This window comes from Periplaneta americana, chromosome 1, assembly GCF_040183065.1.
Source record: "Periplaneta americana isolate PAMFEO1 chromosome 1, P.americana_PAMFEO1_priV1, whole genome shotgun sequence".
NCBI lineage: Eukaryota > Metazoa > Arthropoda > Insecta > Blattodea > Blattidae > Periplaneta > Periplaneta americana.
In genome coordinates, this window is record NC_091117.1 from 165,573,856 (window position 1) to 165,596,952 (window position 23,097).

General features: G+C 34.8%; 1 protein-coding gene across 3 annotated transcripts; it reads right to left on the bottom strand.

Moving 5' to 3' along the window:
- Positions 1 to 147: 147 nt before the first annotated feature.
- On the bottom strand, positions 148 to 22,951 carry LOC138703306 (uncharacterized). Of its 3 annotated transcripts, XM_069831089.1 has the most exons (5): positions 22,795 to 22,951; positions 20,915 to 21,018; positions 11,901 to 12,071; positions 4,709 to 4,870; positions 148 to 2,229 (listed from the first exon to the last, which is right to left on the bottom strand). In XM_069831089.1, exons 3-5 carry the CDS (start codon positions 12,051 to 12,053, stop codon positions 1,990 to 1,992), a joined length of 555 nt encoding a protein of 184 aa, XP_069687190.1. In that variant the 5' UTR covers positions 12,054 to 12,071; positions 20,915 to 21,018; positions 22,795 to 22,951; the 3' UTR covers positions 148 to 1,989. The 3 variants fall into 3 exon arrangements, with proteins under 3 accessions (XP_069687190.1, XP_069687194.1, XP_069687201.1); XM_069831093.1 differs by lacking the exons at positions 20,915 to 21,018; positions 22,795 to 22,951 and adding an exon at positions 14,163 to 14,274; XM_069831100.1 differs by lacking the exons at positions 20,915 to 21,018; positions 22,795 to 22,951 and adding an exon at positions 14,141 to 14,162.
- Positions 22,952 to 23,097: the final 146 nt, after the last annotated feature.

Genomic DNA, 23,097 nt, shown 5'->3' on the forward strand with positions numbered 1-23,097 from the left:
ATTTCTTCTCCCATGAGGACTTGAACCAGTGTGCATTCCACAATGCGAGTCCTAGGCTGGATGCCTTAGACCACAACGCCACAGCGCAGGACAACCCAGTATTTATTATCTGTATTTTGAATATTAAAAATGAATATGAAAACACAATTTCATACCGAAGTTTTTCTCTTTATTAACTGTACAGTTACAGATGTTCAAGAGCCGGATCATACAACAAAATTGTACCTAACTCATATAACTCTTTACTTGTTCTCTGAAAGCTCTGCATTGTTGAGTTTAGTCCCAGATCACAGTTTCAAATAGCAAAGTTTCTAGTTGACAATGGACTTCAAACATTTTCATAATGTTGTGTAATGCTGCAATGAGGTATTCGAATGACTGGCAATGTTGAAAATGTTTCATTATAATAATAATAATAATAATAATAATAATAATAATAATAATAATAATAAATTCGACACTGATTAAGGACATTTATAATTCTCTCGGTTACCTATATTTATTTTTTAATTGTCTTGAAATAGAGATATTTTACAATTAATAGTAGATATTAATGTACTAGTATTTGTCACCCATAATATAAGGGATATGTTTAGAACTTTTCTGTTACTGGTACAATTTTTAGAGACCGAATTTCCTTAAGGTAATTTTACAGTAATTGTTGGTCTCTTCTTATGTCCAGACCTAGAAACAAAATTTTGGCCATATGAATTTTGTTTCTGGGTCTGTACTAAAGTGTTCAGATCACTAAATGTACAATGAATACAGCAATGATAAATCAATGTATATCTCGCAAGGTCAAAGTCTGCAGTGCAGTCTTGTACTACAGTACTGGTATTTACTGGCCTCTTGGGAGGAAAGAATAAGATGTTTTGCAAACATAGAGACAGACCAGGCAGTTCCCAAGTAGTCGCTAGATTGAAAGACGAAATTCAGCTGAGGAATCGGGTATTGATCAACATGTCCCTCACCAATTCTTGGTCATGAACACAAGTCGTATCTCCTCACCACCTCCATACCACATACAGAACATTCCTATTCAGAACAGTTTCACTCCAGACTCTGCCTAACTACCTAACAAAATCTGTTGGTGGATGGCGAGTGGTCATACTGTAGACCTATACAGGCATAAAGACAGATCAGTATATGCTTTCCTAGGCAGACTGGTCACACTCCACCGTCAACCACTAAGTTTCCTTGGGACAAATGCTCCACGCTACTGTTATGTAAGTCGACAAAACATGAGTACCTGGGACCAGTCTACATAGGAATGCTCTGCATGTTACTAATGCTTTTTATCACTTTGCTTCATTATTTATGATGAAATGAAATTATACGAAATTCGATGGTGGGGTGAAATGAGTGGTATGGAATGACATTTGTGAAATTGAAGGAAATTGAGAACCATGATAAAATCCTTATTTTACGATTCTGGCCACCACAGGTATCTAACTTTGGTTGAACGAATGATAAATTCCACTCTCTAGCACTAAGAAATCAGTGTGTCTGTTGTTGATGCATTTACTGTAGGCTGTGGTATTCTTTGATCATCTCGTACTCTGGGTACGTTAATACAAACTTGTTCATCTGTAGAAGATCGCGATTTTAATCAATCTGTAGGCTAGATTAAATCCCGCTACATTATATAATTAGCTTGAGAATGAAGATCATCAAGTAAATTAAAAGCATTAAAATAAAATCGGTGTCCTTTTCGGTCGTCATGCTTCCTGTTAGATTAGTATTCAAACCTGGGTGGAAAAGGTAAATCTTTAAGGTGCGTTAAAAACTCTAAGCATGACTTTCTTCAAAAGACAAAGCTTAGCATAGGCCTACATAGGCTAAGCTTAACCACTGCTATAACATTTACATGTTATATTTCAACTTTTATCTGTCCATTTTCATATAGTTTTCAAGATCATATGATGTAAATCATTTTAAGACAAAGTACGTTACATATATTTGCACATCATGCTAAGAGCAGATAAGTTATTAATTTCGTCTATATACTTCACGTATGAATATCCCTTCGACAACTGAATCAGCTGCATAGAAAACGGCATTAACAAGAGACAAAATAGAGGATATCAATTTCAAATCGTTCAGATGCTGGATCTCAGCCATGTTTGGTACACTGGTATGATCTAGGTCCATTTGCACACGCCACCATGAGTCTATTCCAAATGCTCCCACGATAGAGAACAGAACTGCACCAAACAAATTGTACCCCACCTGGAAAAGAAACATAAAAACACAAATAAGAGAGATCCGAAAAACACTTCAGTCAGGTTCGGTCTGCTGGCTAATGGTTTTTCACCGAAGGTGATAAGATTCGGTTCCTGAAAAATTCTGTAGAATTTCTGGTGTACTACTTAAAATAAAATTCTGCAGCATATTTTTTCCCAGATTTTTAATCTTACTTCCATTCTCATTTAATAACATTGCTCTGTTATTGTCATGTCATCATCATAGAAATTAGAAAGAAATGTTACCTGAAAGAATACTTGTCTGTGTAGAATTTCATAAAATGCTTCTGAAATACGACAGAAACATCAGAGTAGTGGTCAAACCATAATTCATCCATTTGTCGATGAATTCTCACCAAAAGAATTGAGATTTGACTCCTAGTAGATCCTATAGGATTTATTGCTTTCGGACATTTATTTCTATAATTTGACTTTTTTTAAACCATTGTGTTACTATCATCATCACAATATTACTTTTAATGTTTCTGAATAACCAATACATAGTGTCATTTATGTTTGTTACTGTTGCTCGAAGATATTTGAACTTTTACAGCTTTTCAAAGGATAAATTTCCAAAATTTTTATATTTCCATTCCGTACTATGTTCTGGCCACGAGATATAATCATATACTTTGTTCTTTTGGGATTTACTTCCAAACCTATCTCATTACTTTCTTCAAGTAAAATTCCCATTTTTTCCCCTAATCGTTTGTGGATTTTCTCCTAACATATTCATGTCATCCACATCAATAAGAAGTTGATGTAATCCATTCAATTCGAAACCCTCTATGTTTTCCTAGATTCTCCTAATGACATATTCTAGAGCAGGCCTGCACAAGGTTTGCGCTCTCCGAGCCGGATCACAGCTCATGAGCAGAATGCAGATATTAGCTGCGCTCTGTATACGGGTGGACTGGAAGAAGAGATGACCTCGTACAAAATATACACAAAAGGAAATAGAGTACTAGTAAGAGTGTTTATGAAATGAATTCCCGTTCAGTGTTTGCAAAACTATCTTGGACTATTATTAATTAATAAAGAAATATTTATTTTACAGGAATAATATAACTTCTAAAGCTACTTAAACATACAATATCATTTTGTTATATTTATATTTATCACTACATCAAAACGGGGTTTTATGCTGTTGGCAGCTGAAAGGAACAGTAGCCTACTGATCGTAATGAAACATCAGTTACAGATGTTCCATGTCTGCCTTTATTAAATTGATTATAGAAAACAGGTTGCTCACAAGTATAAATGTTGAGCCAAACATAGCAATCATTTTCACAGCCAGTCAGCCTGTGTAGTCGCGGATATTATTGCTAATGTTTAGTCTTGTAAAACTCAACCAGGCTAGTAGTATTATTCAAACGATCTTTAGCCCTTAGCTCACATTGAAGATCAATAAGTTCGACTTGTAAATTGTTAAATGTTAAATGTTATGTTCCGTCTTTTAGATTCCTCCATACTGTACTGTAACAGTAGGTAAGTAACGTGAAACAGTTACTGAGAATAGGCCTACACACTGCACTCCACTAGATAACTGAGTGGTCGTTTCCCTCTCCTCTACCTATAGCAAGTCTATGTCATTCTGACGTATCTTCCTCTCCGTTTCGGTGAGCAGTAAACACAGCTCTCCCACTCCGAAGGATCGCTCGCGCTCGTTGAGTGCTGTTTGTGCAGGTATGTTCTAGAGCAACGTTAAAAAGTAAAGGAGATAATGCATCTCCTTGCTTTAGACAGCAATGAATTGGAAAAGCGTCTGACTGAAACTGGCCTATATGGACTCTGCTGTACGTTTCACTGAGACACATTTTAATTAATCGAACTAGTTTCTTGGGAATTTAAATTGAATAAGAAAATAATATAAAACTTTTCTCTTAACCGAGTCATATACCTTTTTAAAATCTACGAATAACTGATGTACTGTGCCCTTATACCCCCATTTTTCTCCAATATCTGTCGAAGACAAAAAAAATCTTACCAATAGTCGATCTGTTACGCCTAAAACCACAATGATGATCCCAATAATTTCATCTACATAATGAAGTTAATCTTCTCAAAAGAATACTAGACACCATTTTGTACAATGTCAATAAAAATGATATTTCTCGAAAGTTACTACAATTAGTCTTTTGCCCCCTTCTTAAAGATAGGTACAATTATGGACTTCTTCCATTCTTTTGATACAGTTTCCTCTTGAGCAATAAATTATTGCATTTGATAGCAGAATAAACTTGATTAGTCAAATAATTCTGCTAGTAAATAGAGGCGTAATGAAATATGGCCCTGAAATTATTTTCCTTTCTCCTGAAACAAGAATTATTGTTTTATTGGTTACATCCTTATTCCGGGGAGGTGTTCAATTGTGTGTACATACCATAAATAGCATATTTTCATTAACAATATATATTTCTTATACTGGTAATTTTTTACCAGTTGGTTTTTAGTGGTTAACTCACCAAGAGGATAGGGGACTCCTCTCCTATTATGAATCCAGCAATCAACAACGTTGGGATGATAATGTAAGCACCGAAAGTGCCGTAGGCAAGTGAGGTTCTCACTACGCCGGAATACAGCTGGTCACCAGATGAAAACAGAACCAAGCAGGCAATTGCAAGCAACTGTAAACATTAAAGATAGTGCTGTGTAACATTTTCTACAAGTTATTGTGAGATTCAATGTATGATATACGATTATGAGAATTGCATAAAACATAAATCACCGAATACAGTGACCTTAATGAGGCGATGTTGTATGAAGATACCTGGAGTTCAGTTGTTCAGTGCATACAGTGGAAACAACGAATAAATATTAAGTAAAGTAGTGAAGGAACTGAGCAATAAGCAATTCAGTTCAAAGTTGTCGTTCAGTTATAAGAGGACGAAAATGCAAATATAGGGTAAACATTGGTAATTTCGTGATAATTTCATGAAAATTAATTTAAAATGCAAATGTGTAAATATATCCTTATTCCGATTTTTTCATCTAAAAGACGATAACTTGCTGTACAAATCTGGAGACTTAAAAGATTGGATAAGTTCTTGAATATGTGCCAAAAACTACTTTTACAACTTAAGCTGAAAGGTTGGTTATTTCGTGATAACCTTGGTAATTTCGTGATATTACATTGATAATTTCGTGAGAGGTAGAAGAATTGTGGAAAAATTCATTAAAGTGACATTAAATTCACATTTATTGTTACAAGACTTCAAACATAGTAATTCCGTCTAATATTCATAGCAAGAAAACATAGAAATACATATCAACACATAATAAGAATGAAATCAAAATAAAAATTGAAGTTGAAAAGGGATCTTCTTTATTACGGACTTTACTATAGCCTATATTACTAGGGTAACTCCAAAAGTAATGCATAACGTTTGTTTAAAAATTATATTTTTATCCTACAGCTTTGCTATTTTCATAGAATGTAGATGCATCCTTTAGGAACAAAATGTCACTTTTCCACATAATCCCCATCCCTTTCAACTGTTTTACGTAACCTAGGAACGAGGGCCTGTAGACCAGCACGGTAAAAGTTTGGACCAACACGTCTGAGCCACTCTTTAGCAGCGTGCACAAGGGAGTCATCTTCTAATTTCGTTCCGCGAAGGGATCCTTCAGTTTACGAAAGAGATGGTAATCGCACGGTGCCAGTTCAGGACTGTAAGGCGGAGGTTTCAGTGTTGTCTATCCGAATTTTCTGATCTGGTCTGTGGTCTTGTGACTGACAGATGGTTGTGCATTGTCGTGCAATAGCACAACATCCTGCTTCTCCCGATGTCGTCGAACACGACTCAGTCGAACTAGAAGTTTCTTGAGATTTGCAACATACCCGTCAGAATTAATGGTGGTTCCGTGTGGCATGATGTCCACAAGCAAGAGTCCTTCTGAATCGAAAAACACAGTAGCCATAACGTTTCCTGCCGAAGGTGTACTTTTGAATTTCTAATTCTTTGGTGAATTTGCATGATGCCACTCCATTGTCTGCCTCTGTCTCCGGTCCAAGATGGTGGAGCCATGTTCCATCTTCTGTCACAATTCTTGCAAGTAAATCATCTAGCACTTATCATTAACACTTAGCATGATAACAATTCAAACAGAAGCTACACTGAACCCATTGCGTCTCCGTTTTCTTTTTTGTTATCACATTTTGTCTTCAGATTTCTAAAATTCCTATTGTAATACAATTTTTAAAATAGTATAAAATATAACACTTAATGCTCAACAAAATTTCGTCTCAAACAGCTAAGATTTCTATCAGTAAAGCTAAGCCTATATGGCGACTACAGATGTATCTAAAATTCCAAAAACATTTCCTAAAATTTCATGAATATACAATAAATCTGTGTACCAAATATCATATACTTACCTTTAGTAATAAGCCTGTAATGTAATTACAAACATCCACAAAATTTGTACGCCTGAGAAGTCGACGCAAACTTGCTCTTTCCAAACATAAAAGCTCACTGAAGCAACTACAATAGTCACACAAAGCTTAGCTGTATGTTTCTGGAAACTGGACAACATATGCAATCCCTTGGCGGAAATTTGGATCTCGTATCACCATTGGGTAGTTCACAAAAGAGCAAAGAAAAAGTATCACGAAATAACCACTGCCACGAAATTACCAATGTTTACCCTATAGGTATAGGCCCATTGTGATACTAATATAAGAAAAATGGGCCTATTACATTAATGGAAAGTAAGATGCTGCAGACATGCATTGCACATTACATACAAAATAGTACGGCAAAATTGACTTTTCTAGAGAGTTGTATAAAATTCAAGAAAATTGGAAAAAAAATTCTACTGTAAGGCATTTTGAAATGTTCGGCGTTTGAAGTTCTACAGGGTGTTTCCGAGGTGGTGTTACAAACTTTCAGAACTTTCAGGGATGATGGCGAAGTGCATATGTATCAATTTGAGATAAGGAACCTTGGTCCGGAAATGACCAAGTCGAAAGTTACAAGCAAAAATAGTTCTGTGGAAATGAAATAATTTTATTCCTCTGTACTCCTTATTTACGTGTATTTATCTGTACATCTTACACATACTGTATTCATCTGACGTTGTTTACGTTGTCTACTTGAAGCATTCCATTCAGTGCGCTGTCTGAGGGATGGGGACAGGAAACTACACTAAAGCAATGCAGATAGCGTAATGTGTAATGGCCATGGTCGGTCCTGATATGCACGTCTGTAGACAGCAGTATATGTGTACAAGTTGCAGTGTCCAGTCGATCAGCCCTAGTGAAATGAAGGAGTACACGAGAGCAGAATAAGCAGATCTGATTTTCGAATACGGATGAGCCAATGCGAACAGTAGACAAGCTCACAGATTGTATCTGGCCAAGTATCCACATAGGAGACATCCGGCCCATACCATTTTTCCACGACTGTTCGAAAAGTTAAGGGAAGGAGGGCACGTGGTGCCAAATTACAATTCCATTTCCACACAACTATTTTTGCTTATAACTTTCGACTCAGTCATTTCCGGACCATGGTTCCTTATCTCATATTGATACATGTACCCTTCGGCATCATCCCTGAAAGTTTGTAACACCACCTCGGAAACACCCTTTGTAAGTACACAGACACCAATCTTTTCATGGTACAATAATTTATCTTGGAATATAGGGATAGGGAAAAAAATCGAATTCCAATCGTAATCCATTTCGAAAATGTGTGTACATCGGCTTTTAGAAATTCGACTCTTCACTTGTAGATAAATTATATAGGCTATCTTGTTCTTTTAAATATGTAGGTAAGTAAGTAAGGTATGTACAGACTTAATGTTATTTCAAGTTATGTCTTCTTACAGAGATGTGCAACTTATCCTTGACTACCTATTTTAGGAACAGCTTGTAGTCTTCGTAAGTAGGTATGCAATGTAGTTGTAGCCTCCTAGAACTGTTAGTGCACATAGCCGATAGTCCACTGGTGCATACATACCTTTGTTTATATAATATGGCCATCTTCTCATGCTACGCGACCATATCTAGTAAGCTATGGGTAGTAAATGTGCCATTAACCTTACGTCCATGGGACCGAAACTTCCATTCCTGGTTAATAATACCGAGAAGTCAAGTGAACATCCACGGAAACATAAAGAGGTCGGCCGTGTTTTTTAATTGAGTGCCAAACGGTACAGTTATCTGCTTAAATTCAACATAAATATAGGCCTAGCACAATAATTCAATTAAAACTAATCCTGAAGTTGTGATATACAAGAACACGCATCGTAATCAGGGCCGTATTTACGCATGGACCAACACTGTCATGGCCTGGAGCGACAATTCTTTGTAGGTGGAAAATTTTTGGGACCAGTATTTTTTGTACCGTACTCGGGTTGTGGAAATTTGAAAAACTGAATGCACGCGCGCATATGAAACAAGCATTTTACATTAATTTTTAGGCCTACAAATCCAATCAATAGGTAATTAAATTAAATAATGCGTAACAGAGAGTACATTTCTCTGATTGTAATATAGACTACCAATCAAGACTCTCTTGTCGCACGTGCGTCACTTAAGATAATTGAAGCTTGTAAGTGTTAATTATTTGTTACATGGCATATCATGTGCTTTCAAAGCAAAATATTTGGTGTATGCTAACATTATAATTTATTAATAATACCGGTACCTGAAATAAAAGAGTCCCTTTGGGTAAAAGTTACGAATTCATTTATGTTCAATATTTCCCTTCTTTCATTCTTAATATACTGTGCTCCAACCACGAGAAAGTCTCCGCCGGATGAGACGAAGGGGAGTAATGCTGTGAATGAATGTTGTCATAACATGTCATAAGGTCACACACACATGGGTACTCTTATCTCTATTGGCTAGCTCTCACAGCACAAACCATAACATGGATACAGACATATTGATACTACCCTAGTTACAAAATTAGATCACAGTTAATCTCCTGGTCTTTTGATCTCTTCATACAGGAAATAATATATGCAGGAGAGCGCATGGTTTTTGAACTGGCGTTATAACGGTAATATTATTTATCTACTTTGTTCCAATAGATGAGGCAATAGTAAGCACATTCCTTTCACGGTTGATCTCCTGGTTGGAGAACAGTAGTATTCTTTACAGTAATTTTAAAACATTAAATTGCATTGCTTAGGTTATTAATTATTAAGTTAGGCTGCGAAAAATATTAAGTGGGGCTGAATATATTAAACAGTCAGAACTTGTATAAAAAATAACAAAATGCTTAGATAATGTGACGCATACGAGCATAAGGCTGGCCGTCCACTGGAACCGAATTCGGCCGAATAACAACTCGGCCGTTTACGGTCGTACACGACCGAATGATCCCACAACAAGAGAATGAATTGGCGCGCGTCCATTACACTCGTCCTATTCGGCCGTTTGCGGCCGAAGACAGCCGAATGCCGATTCGATCCAATTCAGATGGGATTTTCCGATGTCATTCGGCCGAACAGGGCAACATGTGATGACTGTTTCCATAAATTTCGCCATGAACGCCGAAAAATTAATTAGTTCTTGTGTGTTTCTTTTTTTTCGTTAAACAAGTGAAATAAAATTTTTATGGCTTAACAAATTATTATTCATGTACTACTTACCGTAAGATCACTGACAAACGTTTCTCAGGTGGTACAACTTCTCTGAAATTTGATCATTTTGAGATTGATGGACGAATTACATTTAAAATATAGCTATTGAAATGTATCAACATTCATCCGATAGTAATCGAAAAACATAGCACTATTCTCTAGAAGTTTATTGTGTAGGCGTAGATGATGAAAATTACCCAGGCGACACCTTTCTCTAAGCATCGGATATACCCTATATTTTCGTCATTCCTTAAAAGCCATTTGTATGTACAGTATGTATGTATGTATGTATGTATGTATGTATGTATGTATGTATGTATGTATGTATGTATGTATGTATGTATGTATGTATGTATGCATGCATGTAATTTTTAGTTGAATATTTAATGACGCTGTATCAACTACGAGGTTATTTAGCGTCGATGAGATTGGTGATAGCGAGATGGTATTTGGCGAGATAAGCCGAGGATTCGCCATAGATTACTGGGATTCAAGTTACGGTTGGGGAAAACCTCGGAAAAGCCCAACTAGGTAATCAGCCCAATCGGGGATCGAACCGCGCCCGAGCGCAACTTCAGACCGGCAGGCAAGCGCCTTAACCGACTGACCCACGCCGTTGGCTGTATGTATGTATGTATGTATGTATGTATGTATGTATGTATGTATGTATGTATGTATGTATGTATGTATGTATGTATGTATTAAGTATAAGCATGTAGCACGAGGACATACAACTGGTAATTGACGGCCGAAGCGTCGGCTCCAGTGGACGATCGATCGGCTCTTCTGCCGGTCGTCCTGTATTCGGCCGTATACGGCCTAACAAATATTCGGCCGTTCACGGTGCCAGTGGACGGCTAGGCTAAGGCGGGACTCCACCAGACTGGCATAGAACGGTGGCATCCCCGGCATGGCCAACAAGAACCCGGCGGCACCCATAGTAATATTAATTTATTAGTTTTATGAAACAGGCTCCAAGACTGTTTACATGTAGCTTCAAGCGACTTCTTGGACATCACTGAAATTCTGAGTAACATTCAAGTTGAAGGAAATTGTAACTCTTGTGAGTGTTTAAAAATTTATTTATTTATTATTTATTTATTTTTTTATTTTTTTATTTATTCATACTTTTAAGTCCTTTGGGTTAGGTTTCATTTGCTTATGTAGTTTTAATTTAATTAGGTTAGTTTTGTTTACTTGTGTTAATTTCAATTTTTTTAGTGTAGGAAGTAAACTATAAAAATTGAAATGAATAGCAAATCAAAACTGACCTAAATATACCAAAACAAATTTAAGCAAATCAGAAATAATCTATCCATAGACTCTGATCACGGTGATTTGCAATGCGCTCTAATGAATAAGGATTGAATTATTGTCCATTTCCACTTGCGACCTTCACATTCGACAAAAGTGGATTAAAATACAATTTAAATATATTTGCAGTTGACTTCCTTTCGTTTGCACCATGTTAGTATTGTGAATCGTACAGACCGATTACTTAGACCTGACAGCTCGGCGACGCGAAAGAGGGGAAGTAATAGGAGTAGTTGGGGAGAACTCCGGCGTAGAGATAAGAGCGAGCGATCAGTAAAGGAATGCAGTACAGCTTAACTGTACTGGAAACATACCGCTCTAACGCACGGCGTGACATCCGATCGCTCTGAAGACAAGCGACTAACCCGAACATCCCTTGGCGTAACTTAATGGACTCGCCTGATCCAGGCGCACATCGTCGACGACTGTCAGGACTAAATAATCGTACTGTACTCTACGTGCGTCATCGGACATCCAATCAATGAGAGGTGTGACTTTTATACATGTACAGTTTTTTATTATATCTCTGCCTCTGTGCAACGTCACAGTTTGCGGTGAGGGGAAAGAGAGATAGCAGAAGTTTGTTTTGACGCCCACGACCAAGATAAGCCATTTGAAATTTACCGGTCACTGACCGGCAAAGATATAATAAAAGACTGTACAATAATAGCTCTCTGGCGACACTACAATCCGCACTCTTCATGAATGATTTAGTGTGGAACGATGATTTAGTAGTATTGTGTTACTTACCAGTTGGAGGAATTTGACTGCGATTGTTATATTTCGATTTCGTTGTAGATAGTGCCTCGTCGAATGGCTGCTGTGTATATTTTGCATCCCGTCATGAAGTAATATCGTACGGCTGTTTGGAAACTCCATTCTGGTCGCCATGGTAGTTATCATGTAGTTTGATTATTTAACCTGTTGAGAAAAAAATGATATTGTGATTGGCAAAGCGGGTATGGGGTATATTTTTTATGTGTACTTTAGCTGAACTGCCATTCTTATACATCTTTACCATTTTAATGAGTTACAGAGGTGTGAAAATTATTAGAATAATCTTAATTTTAAAGGTTTTTTTTTAATAGTTCCTTCACAAATATTCATTGAATTGATGAATATTGGTATATAATGTTACTATACTGATGTAGGATATATTTACTACTAACAATGCCGGAAAGCATTGTTGTATATTAGTATTTTTCTTATTTTACAATTGTTATGGGAATTCAGAAATTATTATATTATGTTGGCGGAATTGGAAACATAAAAAATTAATTAAGAAATGCTTTAAACAAATTGTTCTTTGCGTTTACATTGTTGTGAAGGTTCAAATGAACGTATACATCTGTTTCGTGCATATAATTTTTTATATTTCCAATTCCGCCAACATAATATAATAAATTCTGAATTCCCATAACAATTGTAAAATAAGAAAAATACCAATGTACAACAATGCTTTCCGGCATTGTTAGTAGTAAATGTATCCTTCATCAGTATAGTAATATATACCAATATTCATCAATTCAATTAATATTTGTGAAGGAACTATTAAAAAACCTTTAAAATTAAGATTATTCTAATAATTTTCACACCTCTGTATAATTTCTCTTTGGGAGTTAATATAAACTTGAAATTGAATATTATAATTTCTTTGGTTCTGAGAGAATATATATTGGTACCCCTCGTACGATTGTCCATTGTTGATATTGTCTATTATTGCAGAACATATATATATATATATATATATATATATATATATATATATATATATATAGTGATTAGTTCGCCGTAACATCGCAGATATGCAGTACTCACTTCGACAGCGTGTTTTGCCAATAATGCACTCGCATTTGCAAGTCTGGTTCTTTCAATTCCTGCACTACATGCACTCTGTATACACACAAACACGATTTCCTTGTTGCTCTGACATGTGCCGTAAGAGTAACCTGGTTCTCGGCGCAATGATTTCTTTGGTGAGTTCAGTAAATGTTCTCGAGCACTGTCCACACAAGCTTGAGGCATTTGTTTTCCACTCTCGCTAAGGAGCGAGCGAGCCAGGTGTCTCAGGCTTTCTCATTGTCGACAAAATTGTTGGCTTGATTGGAACATTACGCACATCTAATTCTGTTCGAAGTTCGTTACGTTTTAACCAGGGATGAAATAATAGGAGAGAAAGCAAACGTTTAAGAAAATTCGCACAACATCCTCTTTATTCACCACAAATTCCACTTAGACCCACAGGAATTTGAACTCGTAACTCCGTAGTAGAAAGCTGATGCTATTGTAAGTAGATATAGCTAATTTTGTTAATTGTCCTCAAATATATTGCATATCGCCAATTCAAATTGCATTAATCCAAAATTTGGTTAATCGGAACGAGAGAGGGGAGGTGAAAACTTCACGGAAATTTTATTCCAACTCGCCAAATTGCAATAACTCTTTGGGGAGTTAAAGCAAAACGAAAAAAAAAAAAACTATTCGTAAGTTTAAACTTCCCATGAAGTTAAGATCAACATGTTTAGTAATAAAATTGTTTTGGGGAAATAGCAAATAATTAGTCAGAGCACTGTCTAACAAGTGATACAGGATGTTAAATTAGGCCTATAATACGCAGATTGAAGTAATACCGATAGGTGGTCATATACATTGAAGGAATATAAACATGAAGCAATAAATCAGAAATTAGAATTTCCGGTAGCATGAAAATTTTATAATCCGTTTAGGTTCTTACGCAATTACTTCAGAATTGCTAGGTTCATCGTAACTACATTTTTGTTAAAATAAAACGTTATTTATTCAAGTATCTTTCTCATTCAAAAACAATATTATAAGTTAAAAGAACCCAAATAAAATATTTTTAATACTAAGGAATGGACACTTAAAGCGAATGCTTAACATTTTCCTCAAAGCAATTGCATGAATACCACATTAATTTCGTAAATTAATTTTGTATTTTTAAATGGTAATCCTAATTAGGAATAAATTACCTGTTTCTCCTGTAAAATTTACCTTTTGTAAGTTTTTCAATTTTATCACACAGTGGTTGGAACTCACTACCTTTAACGCAATAGGGACTTGTTGTTGTTGGGAATGATCCTCGGGTACATTTACGTGAAGGTTGAAAATCACGAACAGACACTGAACTGAGAAACTAAGAATAACTGCTTATTTATGTGCTGGACTTCCTTATTCCATATATGTCCCGTTGTTATCTGTAAGAGTAGGTGGCATTGTAATAAACCGCTAGTGATAAACTGTATCACTATGTTTTGTATTTAAAATGTAAATATGTTGAACAGATCGATCAAATTCCAGCAGAATTAATACAAGAGGGTGGAAGCGCATTATCTAACGAAATTTATAAGCTTGTACTTGCTATTTGGGAAAAGGAAATTGTACCAGATCAATGGAAGGAGTCCATAATCGTACCTATCTTTAAGAAGGGGGACAAGACTAACTGTAGTAACTTTCGAGGAATATCACTTTTGTTGACGTCGTACAAAATTTTGTCCAATATTATTTTGAGAAGGTTAACTCCATATGTAGATGAAATTATTGGGGATCATCAGTGTGGTTTTAGGTGTAACAGATCAACTATTGACCAGATATTTTGTATTCGACAGATAATGGAGAAAAAAATGGGAGTATAAGGGTACAGTGCATCAGTTATTCATAGATTTCAAAAAGGCATATGACTCGGTTAAGAGAGAAGTTTTATATGATATTCTTATGGAATTTGGTATTCCCAAGAAACTAGTTCGATTAAGTAAAATGTGTCTCAGTGAAACGTACAGCAGAGTTCGTATAGGCCAGTTTCTGTCAGATGCTTTTCCAATTCACTGTGGGCTGAAGCAAGGAGAAGCACTATCTCCTTTACTTTTCAACTTTGCTCTAGAATATGTCATTAGGAAAGTTCAGGATAACAGAGAGGGTTTGGAATTGAACAGGTAACATCAGCTTCTTGTCTATGCGGATGACGTGAATATGTTAGGAGAAAATCCACAAACGATTAGGGAAAACACGGAAATTTTATTTGAAGCAAGTAAAGCGATAGGTTTGGAAGTAAATCCCGAAAAGACAAAGTATATGATTATGTCTCGTGACGAGAATATTGTACGAAATGGAAATATAAAAATTGGAAATTTATCTTTTGAAGAAGTGGAGAAATTCAAATATCTGGGAGCAACAGTAACAAATATAAATGATACACGGGAAGAAATTAAACACAGAATAAATATGGGAAATGCGTTTTATTATTCGGTTGAGAAACTTTTATCATCCAGTCTGCTGTCAAAAAATCTGAAAGTTAGAATTTATAAAACAGTTATATTACCGGTTGTTCTTTATGGTTGTGAAACTTGGACTCTCACTTTGAGAGAGGAACATAGGTTAAGGGTGTTTGAGAATAAGGTGCTTAGGAAAATATTTGAGGCTAAGAGGGATGAAGTTACAGGAGAATGGAGAAAGTTACACAATGCAGAACTGCACGCATTGTATTTTTCACCTGACAATTAGGAACATTAAATCCAGACGTTTGAGATGGGCAGGGCATGTAGCACGTATGGGCGAATCCAGAAATGCATATAGAGTGTTCGTTGGGAGGCCGGAGGGAAAAGGACCTTTAGGGAGGCCAAGACGTAGATGGGAAGATAATATTAAAATGGATTTGAGGGAGGTGAGATATGATGATAGAGATTGGATTAATCTTGCTCTGGATAGGGACCAATGGCGGGCTTATGTGAGGGCGGTAATGAACCTGCGGGTTCCTTAAAAGCCAGTAAGTAAGTAAGTAAGTAATTAAGTAAGTAAGTAAGTAAGTAAGTATATGTTGAACAGGGGTGTAGGCTATGCACGATACTAAAGATCTTCCTTAATGAATGTAACTTCTTGAAGTGCTATTTTGTTTAATATAGTCTACATAAAATTTTTGCTTATGCTCGAGTTTTTCAGCCTACATACATTATGTTTTCCGATACATAGAAGTTTCTCATCTATTTCAATTTATTTGAAGTTAGAACTGTATAAAGAAAACATACGAAGAAATAAACATATGAGGTATATTATAAGCAGGGAACGGATTTATATGGACTAAAAATATATGAAATATGTAAATATATATGTAGTTATTTTTACCAAAATATGGAATTAAATATGGATTTTTACCAAAATATGGAATTAAATATGGACTTAAAATTATAAAAAAATGACTATGTACGTTAAATATTGGTACATTTTAATCAAACTAAACAAAAAATATAATGGACGTACCTTATCTTCCAATGTAGTTTCAACAAAACACAATTTTTATTGTCTGTTACCATAACAATAGGTTACAAACATTTCTTTCAAGTGCTGAAAAGTGAATCTTCTTCTATTGTCTCTGAGGATAGATTTATACTGACTAAAAGAGCGTTCCACGTCACAAGAAGTAACTGGTACATAATTCAATTTCACAATGTCTGCTGGGGATAAGTCCAAGTTAATCTTCACTGTTGATTCACCACTCATCACAGCAACAACCTTTTGTAGTTCTTCATATCCAGGGTTTTTTGAAAGTACAGTGTCCACCTTAGCTCTTACTGCATCTGCAACTTTACCTCTACCACGATTCAGTTGTTCCACAGTACTATTTATAATTTCAAAACTTTCAGATAGTGAAAGGTGCCTATTTTGGAGACTTTTGAGCGTTTTTATGATGCATGAAAATGTATGCTGAATGTGAGCTAAGTCATTCTTCACACTTATGTCACAGGTAACTGTTTTCGCAGTATCAATTGAGACTGCATCTTCAGAGTCCAATGCAAGGAGAACATTGTTAATAGAGTCTATATGTTCGGCATAATATTCAACTGCTTCTAGCCATGTACCCCATCTAGTTAAAATTGGCTTTGGTGGCAATGGAATTTCAGGGTACATTTCTTTCAACACGTTAACTCTACTGGGAGCTTTGAGAAATACTTTTTTCACTGATGAAATCAACAAATCTACTTTAGGGAAATTGTCTCTGACCACTTCTGCCACACGATGAAATGCATGCGCCACACAAGTAAAATGAGTCAATTTAGGATATACAACAGATAATGCTTGTCCAGCTTTGACCATATAAGGGGCAGCATCGCTAATAAAGAATAACACATTATCGTACATAATACCCTTTGGCCACAGGATACCCATAGCTTCGTTGAACAGTTTAACTATAGTTTTGTTATTGCACTTTTCTAGAACATCACAATGTAAAAGAATTCGTTCAGAATATTGTTCACTTAACAAACCGATAACTACATTACCAACAAGTCTACCTTCTTTGTCGGGAGTCTCATCAATGGAAACCCAAATTGAACTATCTTTAATTTCATCTCTTATCTTCTGTATTGTCTCATCGTAGATGGATGGAGCATACGTCTTCCTAAGTGTTGACTCATCCGGGATTGTATGTTGAGTATATTTTTCAAGGAATTCCCTGAAGACCTTATTCTTTAGTTTGTAGAGAGGAATATCAGCAGAGATGAGAGAACGGCACAGGTCGATGTTAAACTCAGATCTTACATTCGATGTTGTTGGTTGTGTTAAAAACAATTGTCTCTGCTTGGAATTTAGTTGTTTGTTGGCCTGATGTTTACTAGTTGTAATGTGTTGTTGCACCAGGAACTTTTGTGTAGATGATACTGCACACTGACACAAATTACAAAATAATATTTTATTGTCAGTTGATAAACCATCTTCTTTAAATTCTGAAATGTAACTTGTTAGTTTTGATTTTAAATTGACTGAATGACGTACTTTTGGCATATTTACCGTCTTTATAGTATGATTTACAAAACTGAACCTATGTGTACTCTGACTGGCATTTAACTGTTGAGCTGCACAACTGAAGTCTGTTAAAAATTTTAAATTAAATTAATACAGTTTTGTAACTTACTTTCCCATTGTTGATAGGACTGCTAATTTTCAAATAACTCTGATGTTAAAGGGATTACTGAACATGTGTTTAAATCTCTATTGTTGAAATGTATTTTTAAAAGTTAATGGAATTTTGTTTTGTTTTATTGTTAAACCTAATATAATATGGACTGTTTTATATGAAATATGGAAAATATATGGAAATTAACGAAAATATGTACTAAACTCTAAAATATGGAAAAATATGGAAAATAAAAGTAGGATTTTTCAACCCTACACATTGTGAAACATAAAGATAATGCAAAATATAAATTATATTAGCTTTATAAGTAAATATGTATTTACATATAAATCCTTTCCCTGATTATAAGACAATAAGCTTTACTTCTTTCTCAGAGAAACACATGCTAAAGATTTCAGCATTCTTTAAAACACTTCGCCATCAGCTGGTTTTAATTCGCTAACTTCAAATCCAAATATTAACATGATCAGCGTATTCCGAATCTCACCGGTCCGGTGGCATCAATGACGTCACGTTGCAACGAAAAAAAGGAACAAATCTGCTGGAAGAATCGATGCTGTCATGGCGACGGTGTAAGTGGTTATCTGTGGTACGCTAGCAAAATTTTGCGAAATTTCCGTACTGCCATCTCGTTCAAATAAAAGAGATCATAAACAACTTATTTCTTGAACCGGTAGTAATAACTGGTCCGTTGACATGTTCGCTCATAAGCCATTAACATATTGTTTTTACGTTGTGCTCATTACAAACAATACAGCAGAACTAAAGCAGAACACACCGCCATGACACAACAGTGCACGATGTCATTCGTCTGCTAATTCCCGCCCTATACAGGAACCAATCAGATTCACTGATGGCGGCTGATGGAGCCTGCCACCACCTCTGAAAGTTGATGACACCGGTGCGACACCGGTGGAGCATCAATGACGTCATTGGTGGAATTCGGAACACTGTGATGCCATCGGATTGCTCACCGGTGAGATTCGGAATACGCTCGATATAATTAGCCTATACTAGACTACTAAAGGCGACAAGAAACTGTAAATAAAAAAGAAAGAACAGAAAGAAAAAGGAGAAGAAATTAGAAAGGAAAAAAAGAGGGATTGAGGTGTAATGTAGACCTACAGTAAAATCCCTCAAAACCAGAACCCAAATAACCGGCAATACCAAAACGACGACACTTTTGGCTGAGTCAAAAAAAAAAAAGTTTAAATCTGCCACATTGTAACAGTGTGGCAAGTTCGCACGAACTTTAATTTTCAGTGAATATTCAAACCTAAAATTAGTGTATTATTTGTGTTGTGTGATGTGTTTTAATAAAGAAAATCCATACAGTTTTTATGTTTATTTAATTGTGTTTGTGTCATCAGTGTTGCCACATTAGGAAGTTCGCACAAACTTTCGTTTTCAGTAATTCGAACCTAAAATTAGTGTATTCTTTGTGTCGTGTGATATTCACACATACACAGAAAAAGAAAATTCACACAGTTTTTATGTTTATTTAGTTACGTTCTGGCCATCAGTGTTGCCACATTAGGAAGTTCGCACGAACTTTCGTATTCAATGAATATTCGAACCTAAAATTAGTGTATTATTTGTGTTGTGTGATGTGTTTTAATAAGGAAAATCCACACAGTTCTTATGTTTATTCAGTTATGTGCAAGTGATAGAGAAATAGACCTAAGCTTCACATGGCTGCAGTTTCAACATTTGGCACCATGAAATAGGAACTTTTTGCTTGTATATACCGGTATTTATTCAATTATCCGGAAAAATCTCGTATCCGGAACTAGCCTGATCCCTTTGGTGCCCGATAAGAGGGATTCTACTGTATTAAGAATTTTGCAGACGTTCGGAAAGCACTGATGTGCATCCCTTTGTTTTAGTAACTTCTGGACTGATTAAAGAAGTGTGTAGTCATCATTGTGGCTAATAAAGCCTATGTAGGAAAAACTAATCTGCGTTATTATCTGTGTATTCAGTCATATATAAAAGTAATTAATAACAGAAATAAGGAAATCGAAAAATATTATACATATATTTTTGTAACAATTATTTTCCTCGTATTTTTAGAATTCATATTCGTCGAAACTGTATTTAATAATAATAATAATAATAATAATAATAATAATAATAATAATAATAATAATAATAATAATAATAATAATAATAATAACTAGAACAGTAATGTTGTTAGAATTTTAAGAATATGATAAACGTTTAACACTTAAAACCTGAAAAGGTCATAGTGTTAAAATATATTAAAACGTACTTAAATAAGCCATATCTTTTTTGAAATGTTTTACTTCATCAGTTTACTTCTTATTAACTGGTATAGATGAGGAGGAGAGACCTGGCATCTGAGCTGTGCGATAGGGGAAAGAATGAGCTATCGGAAAAAGATGTTGTTTCATGATGGTTTGTCCACCGCTGTGGAGTAACGGTTAGCACGTCTTATCGTAAACGAGCGGGCCTGGGTTCAAATTCTGGTTGGGACGAGTTACCTGGTTGGGGTTTTCTCCGGGGTTTTCCCTCAACCAATTCAAGCAGAATCGCTGGGTAACTTTCGGCGTTGGACCTCGGATTCATTTCGCCATCATTAATTCACATATCATTATTATCATCATCATCATCATCCATACCATAGTCTGGGTTTAGTTCAAGGTACGGCGTGCTATACTTGTACAAGAGAGCGACCCAATCATTACGTTTATGTCATTTCAGGAAGAGTTTTGTGTCCAAGCCGAGGATCTTAAATCATTGAAATTTTTTTTACATATTCCTCGGCCTCACGTCACTTAAATATCAACTCAACTAACCCACTAATCTTGTCACATACCTTGCAACAGACTGCGCATGCGCAGTGAAGAGAGTCAAGGATGAGATGTGTCCACACGTCTGTCGCTCTTCTATAGGTACTTCCGGTTGGTCACAAAATTCTTCCTGCAATGAGACAAATGTCAAACATTCACACTGATAGCACGATAGACTAGCCGAGGGAGTGTGAAAGCCATTTGTGACGAATATTTATGCTATGAATTGTTGAATTAGTTACAAAGTTTTCACGATTACATACTAGGAAGTTTATTAATTAACCCATGGACATTATTTGTAGACTAGTTCTTTGAAAATGCTAATGCTAGTTTCCAAATTGATATTTCATATTAATTAGTTAAATTAAATTCTTGTGTTGTATTGTAATATGGATCTGCATGGTCACCTGGTTTGTCAGGTAGATGTCTTCCTTTGTTTGTGAGAAATTATTATTATTATTATTATTATTATTATTATTATTATTATTATTATTATTATTATTATTATTATTATTATATCATTTTCAAGGAAAACCTCTACACTAAAATATAACTATCATCTAAAAATGTATTAATTAACAGAAAAGATTGTATTAGAGACCTCGGTGTATTAATTGACAATAAATTATATTTTCACAACCACATTGATTATATTTATAACCATGCAATAAGAATGTTAGGAATAATTCGGTCAATTACTTATTCTTTTTCAACACCTGACTCTCTTTTAATACTACACTATACATTAGTGAGATCGAAACTCGAATATGCATCTGTAGTTTGGAACTCTATTACTAGTTCTGATTCGGCAAAACTGGAAAATATTCAAAGGAAATTTATTTCATTATGTTCTTACCGATTCCTGCCTAATAACTCTGAGTATAACTATGATAAAAAATGCGAGCACTTTAAATGTCGAAGCCTGTATGCCAGACGTCATGATCTCGATTACTTATTCTTATGTAAGGTCCTTAAAGGTGACATTAATTGTCAATCTTTCTTAAACAGTGTCAGTCTTCGTATTCCTATGAAGGACATGAGACATCACAAACTCTTCTATATTAGAAATTCTAAATCTTCCTCGACGGTCTCCAGATGTATTAAACATGCTAACTTACATGTAGGCGATTTCGAAGTATTAGAATATGGCAATGTCTTTGCTAATATTATTTGCATAATCCTTGTACACAAATTGGTAGTACGAATCAACTCCTTTCCCTAATAATTTATAGTTTTAATTCTTGTAAATTAATTATTGTAATCTATGTTCTTTATTTTGTTGTTAACTCAAGTATTTAATTTGTACCACAGTTGTTCATTTTAATGTATTAATTGTATCACTGTGCTGGACTTTTATTGGCCAATGGCTGTTGTCCAGCACATAAATAAATAAATAAATAAATAAATAAATAAATAAATAAATAAATAAATAAATAAATAAATAAATAAATAAATAAATAAATAAATAAATAAATAAATAAATAAATAAGTAATAAATTATTATTATCAATATCATTATTATTATTATTATTATTATTATTATTATTATTATTATTTTCATTATTAATATTATAATTATAACTATTATTAACATATTATTATTATTATTATTAACATATTATTATTATTATTATTATTATTATTATTATTATTATTATTATTATTATTAATACTGCATTTCGCAGACATTTCTTTTAGATGTTTTACAAGATTTTAAATATAAAATATTCAATATAAATAGATTAAAATAATATACAGCTAAGTTATCAAACCTACAAAACCTGTAAACACAAAGTTTTAAAATTACCTTGCGGAGTATTCACTACATCAATTTCGAAGATCGCTACGGTTTGTTAGAAGAATAACGAAATATTTCTGTTTTTAATTAGTAAAATTACATTTGTACCTGTTTCTATCCTGTGAAGATGTTTCTTTTTCTTGCGTTTTTGCTTTGTTGCTAAACAAGATATTCCTGGTCTTCTTTTGATGCAAGCAAAATATCAATACGGTGAAGAACACGATAGCAACATTTGCAATCCGACAGTGGAAGCCTTATCTTATCGGTTTCTATGTTAATCACGCTTCCTTTGTTTTTATATCTCACTACACTTTACTCTTACAAGGGCAGATATAATGTGACGTACTGAAAGCTTACAATTTCACACACCAAATTTTATTTGAAGGAACATATAAATGGTATTAATTGTTC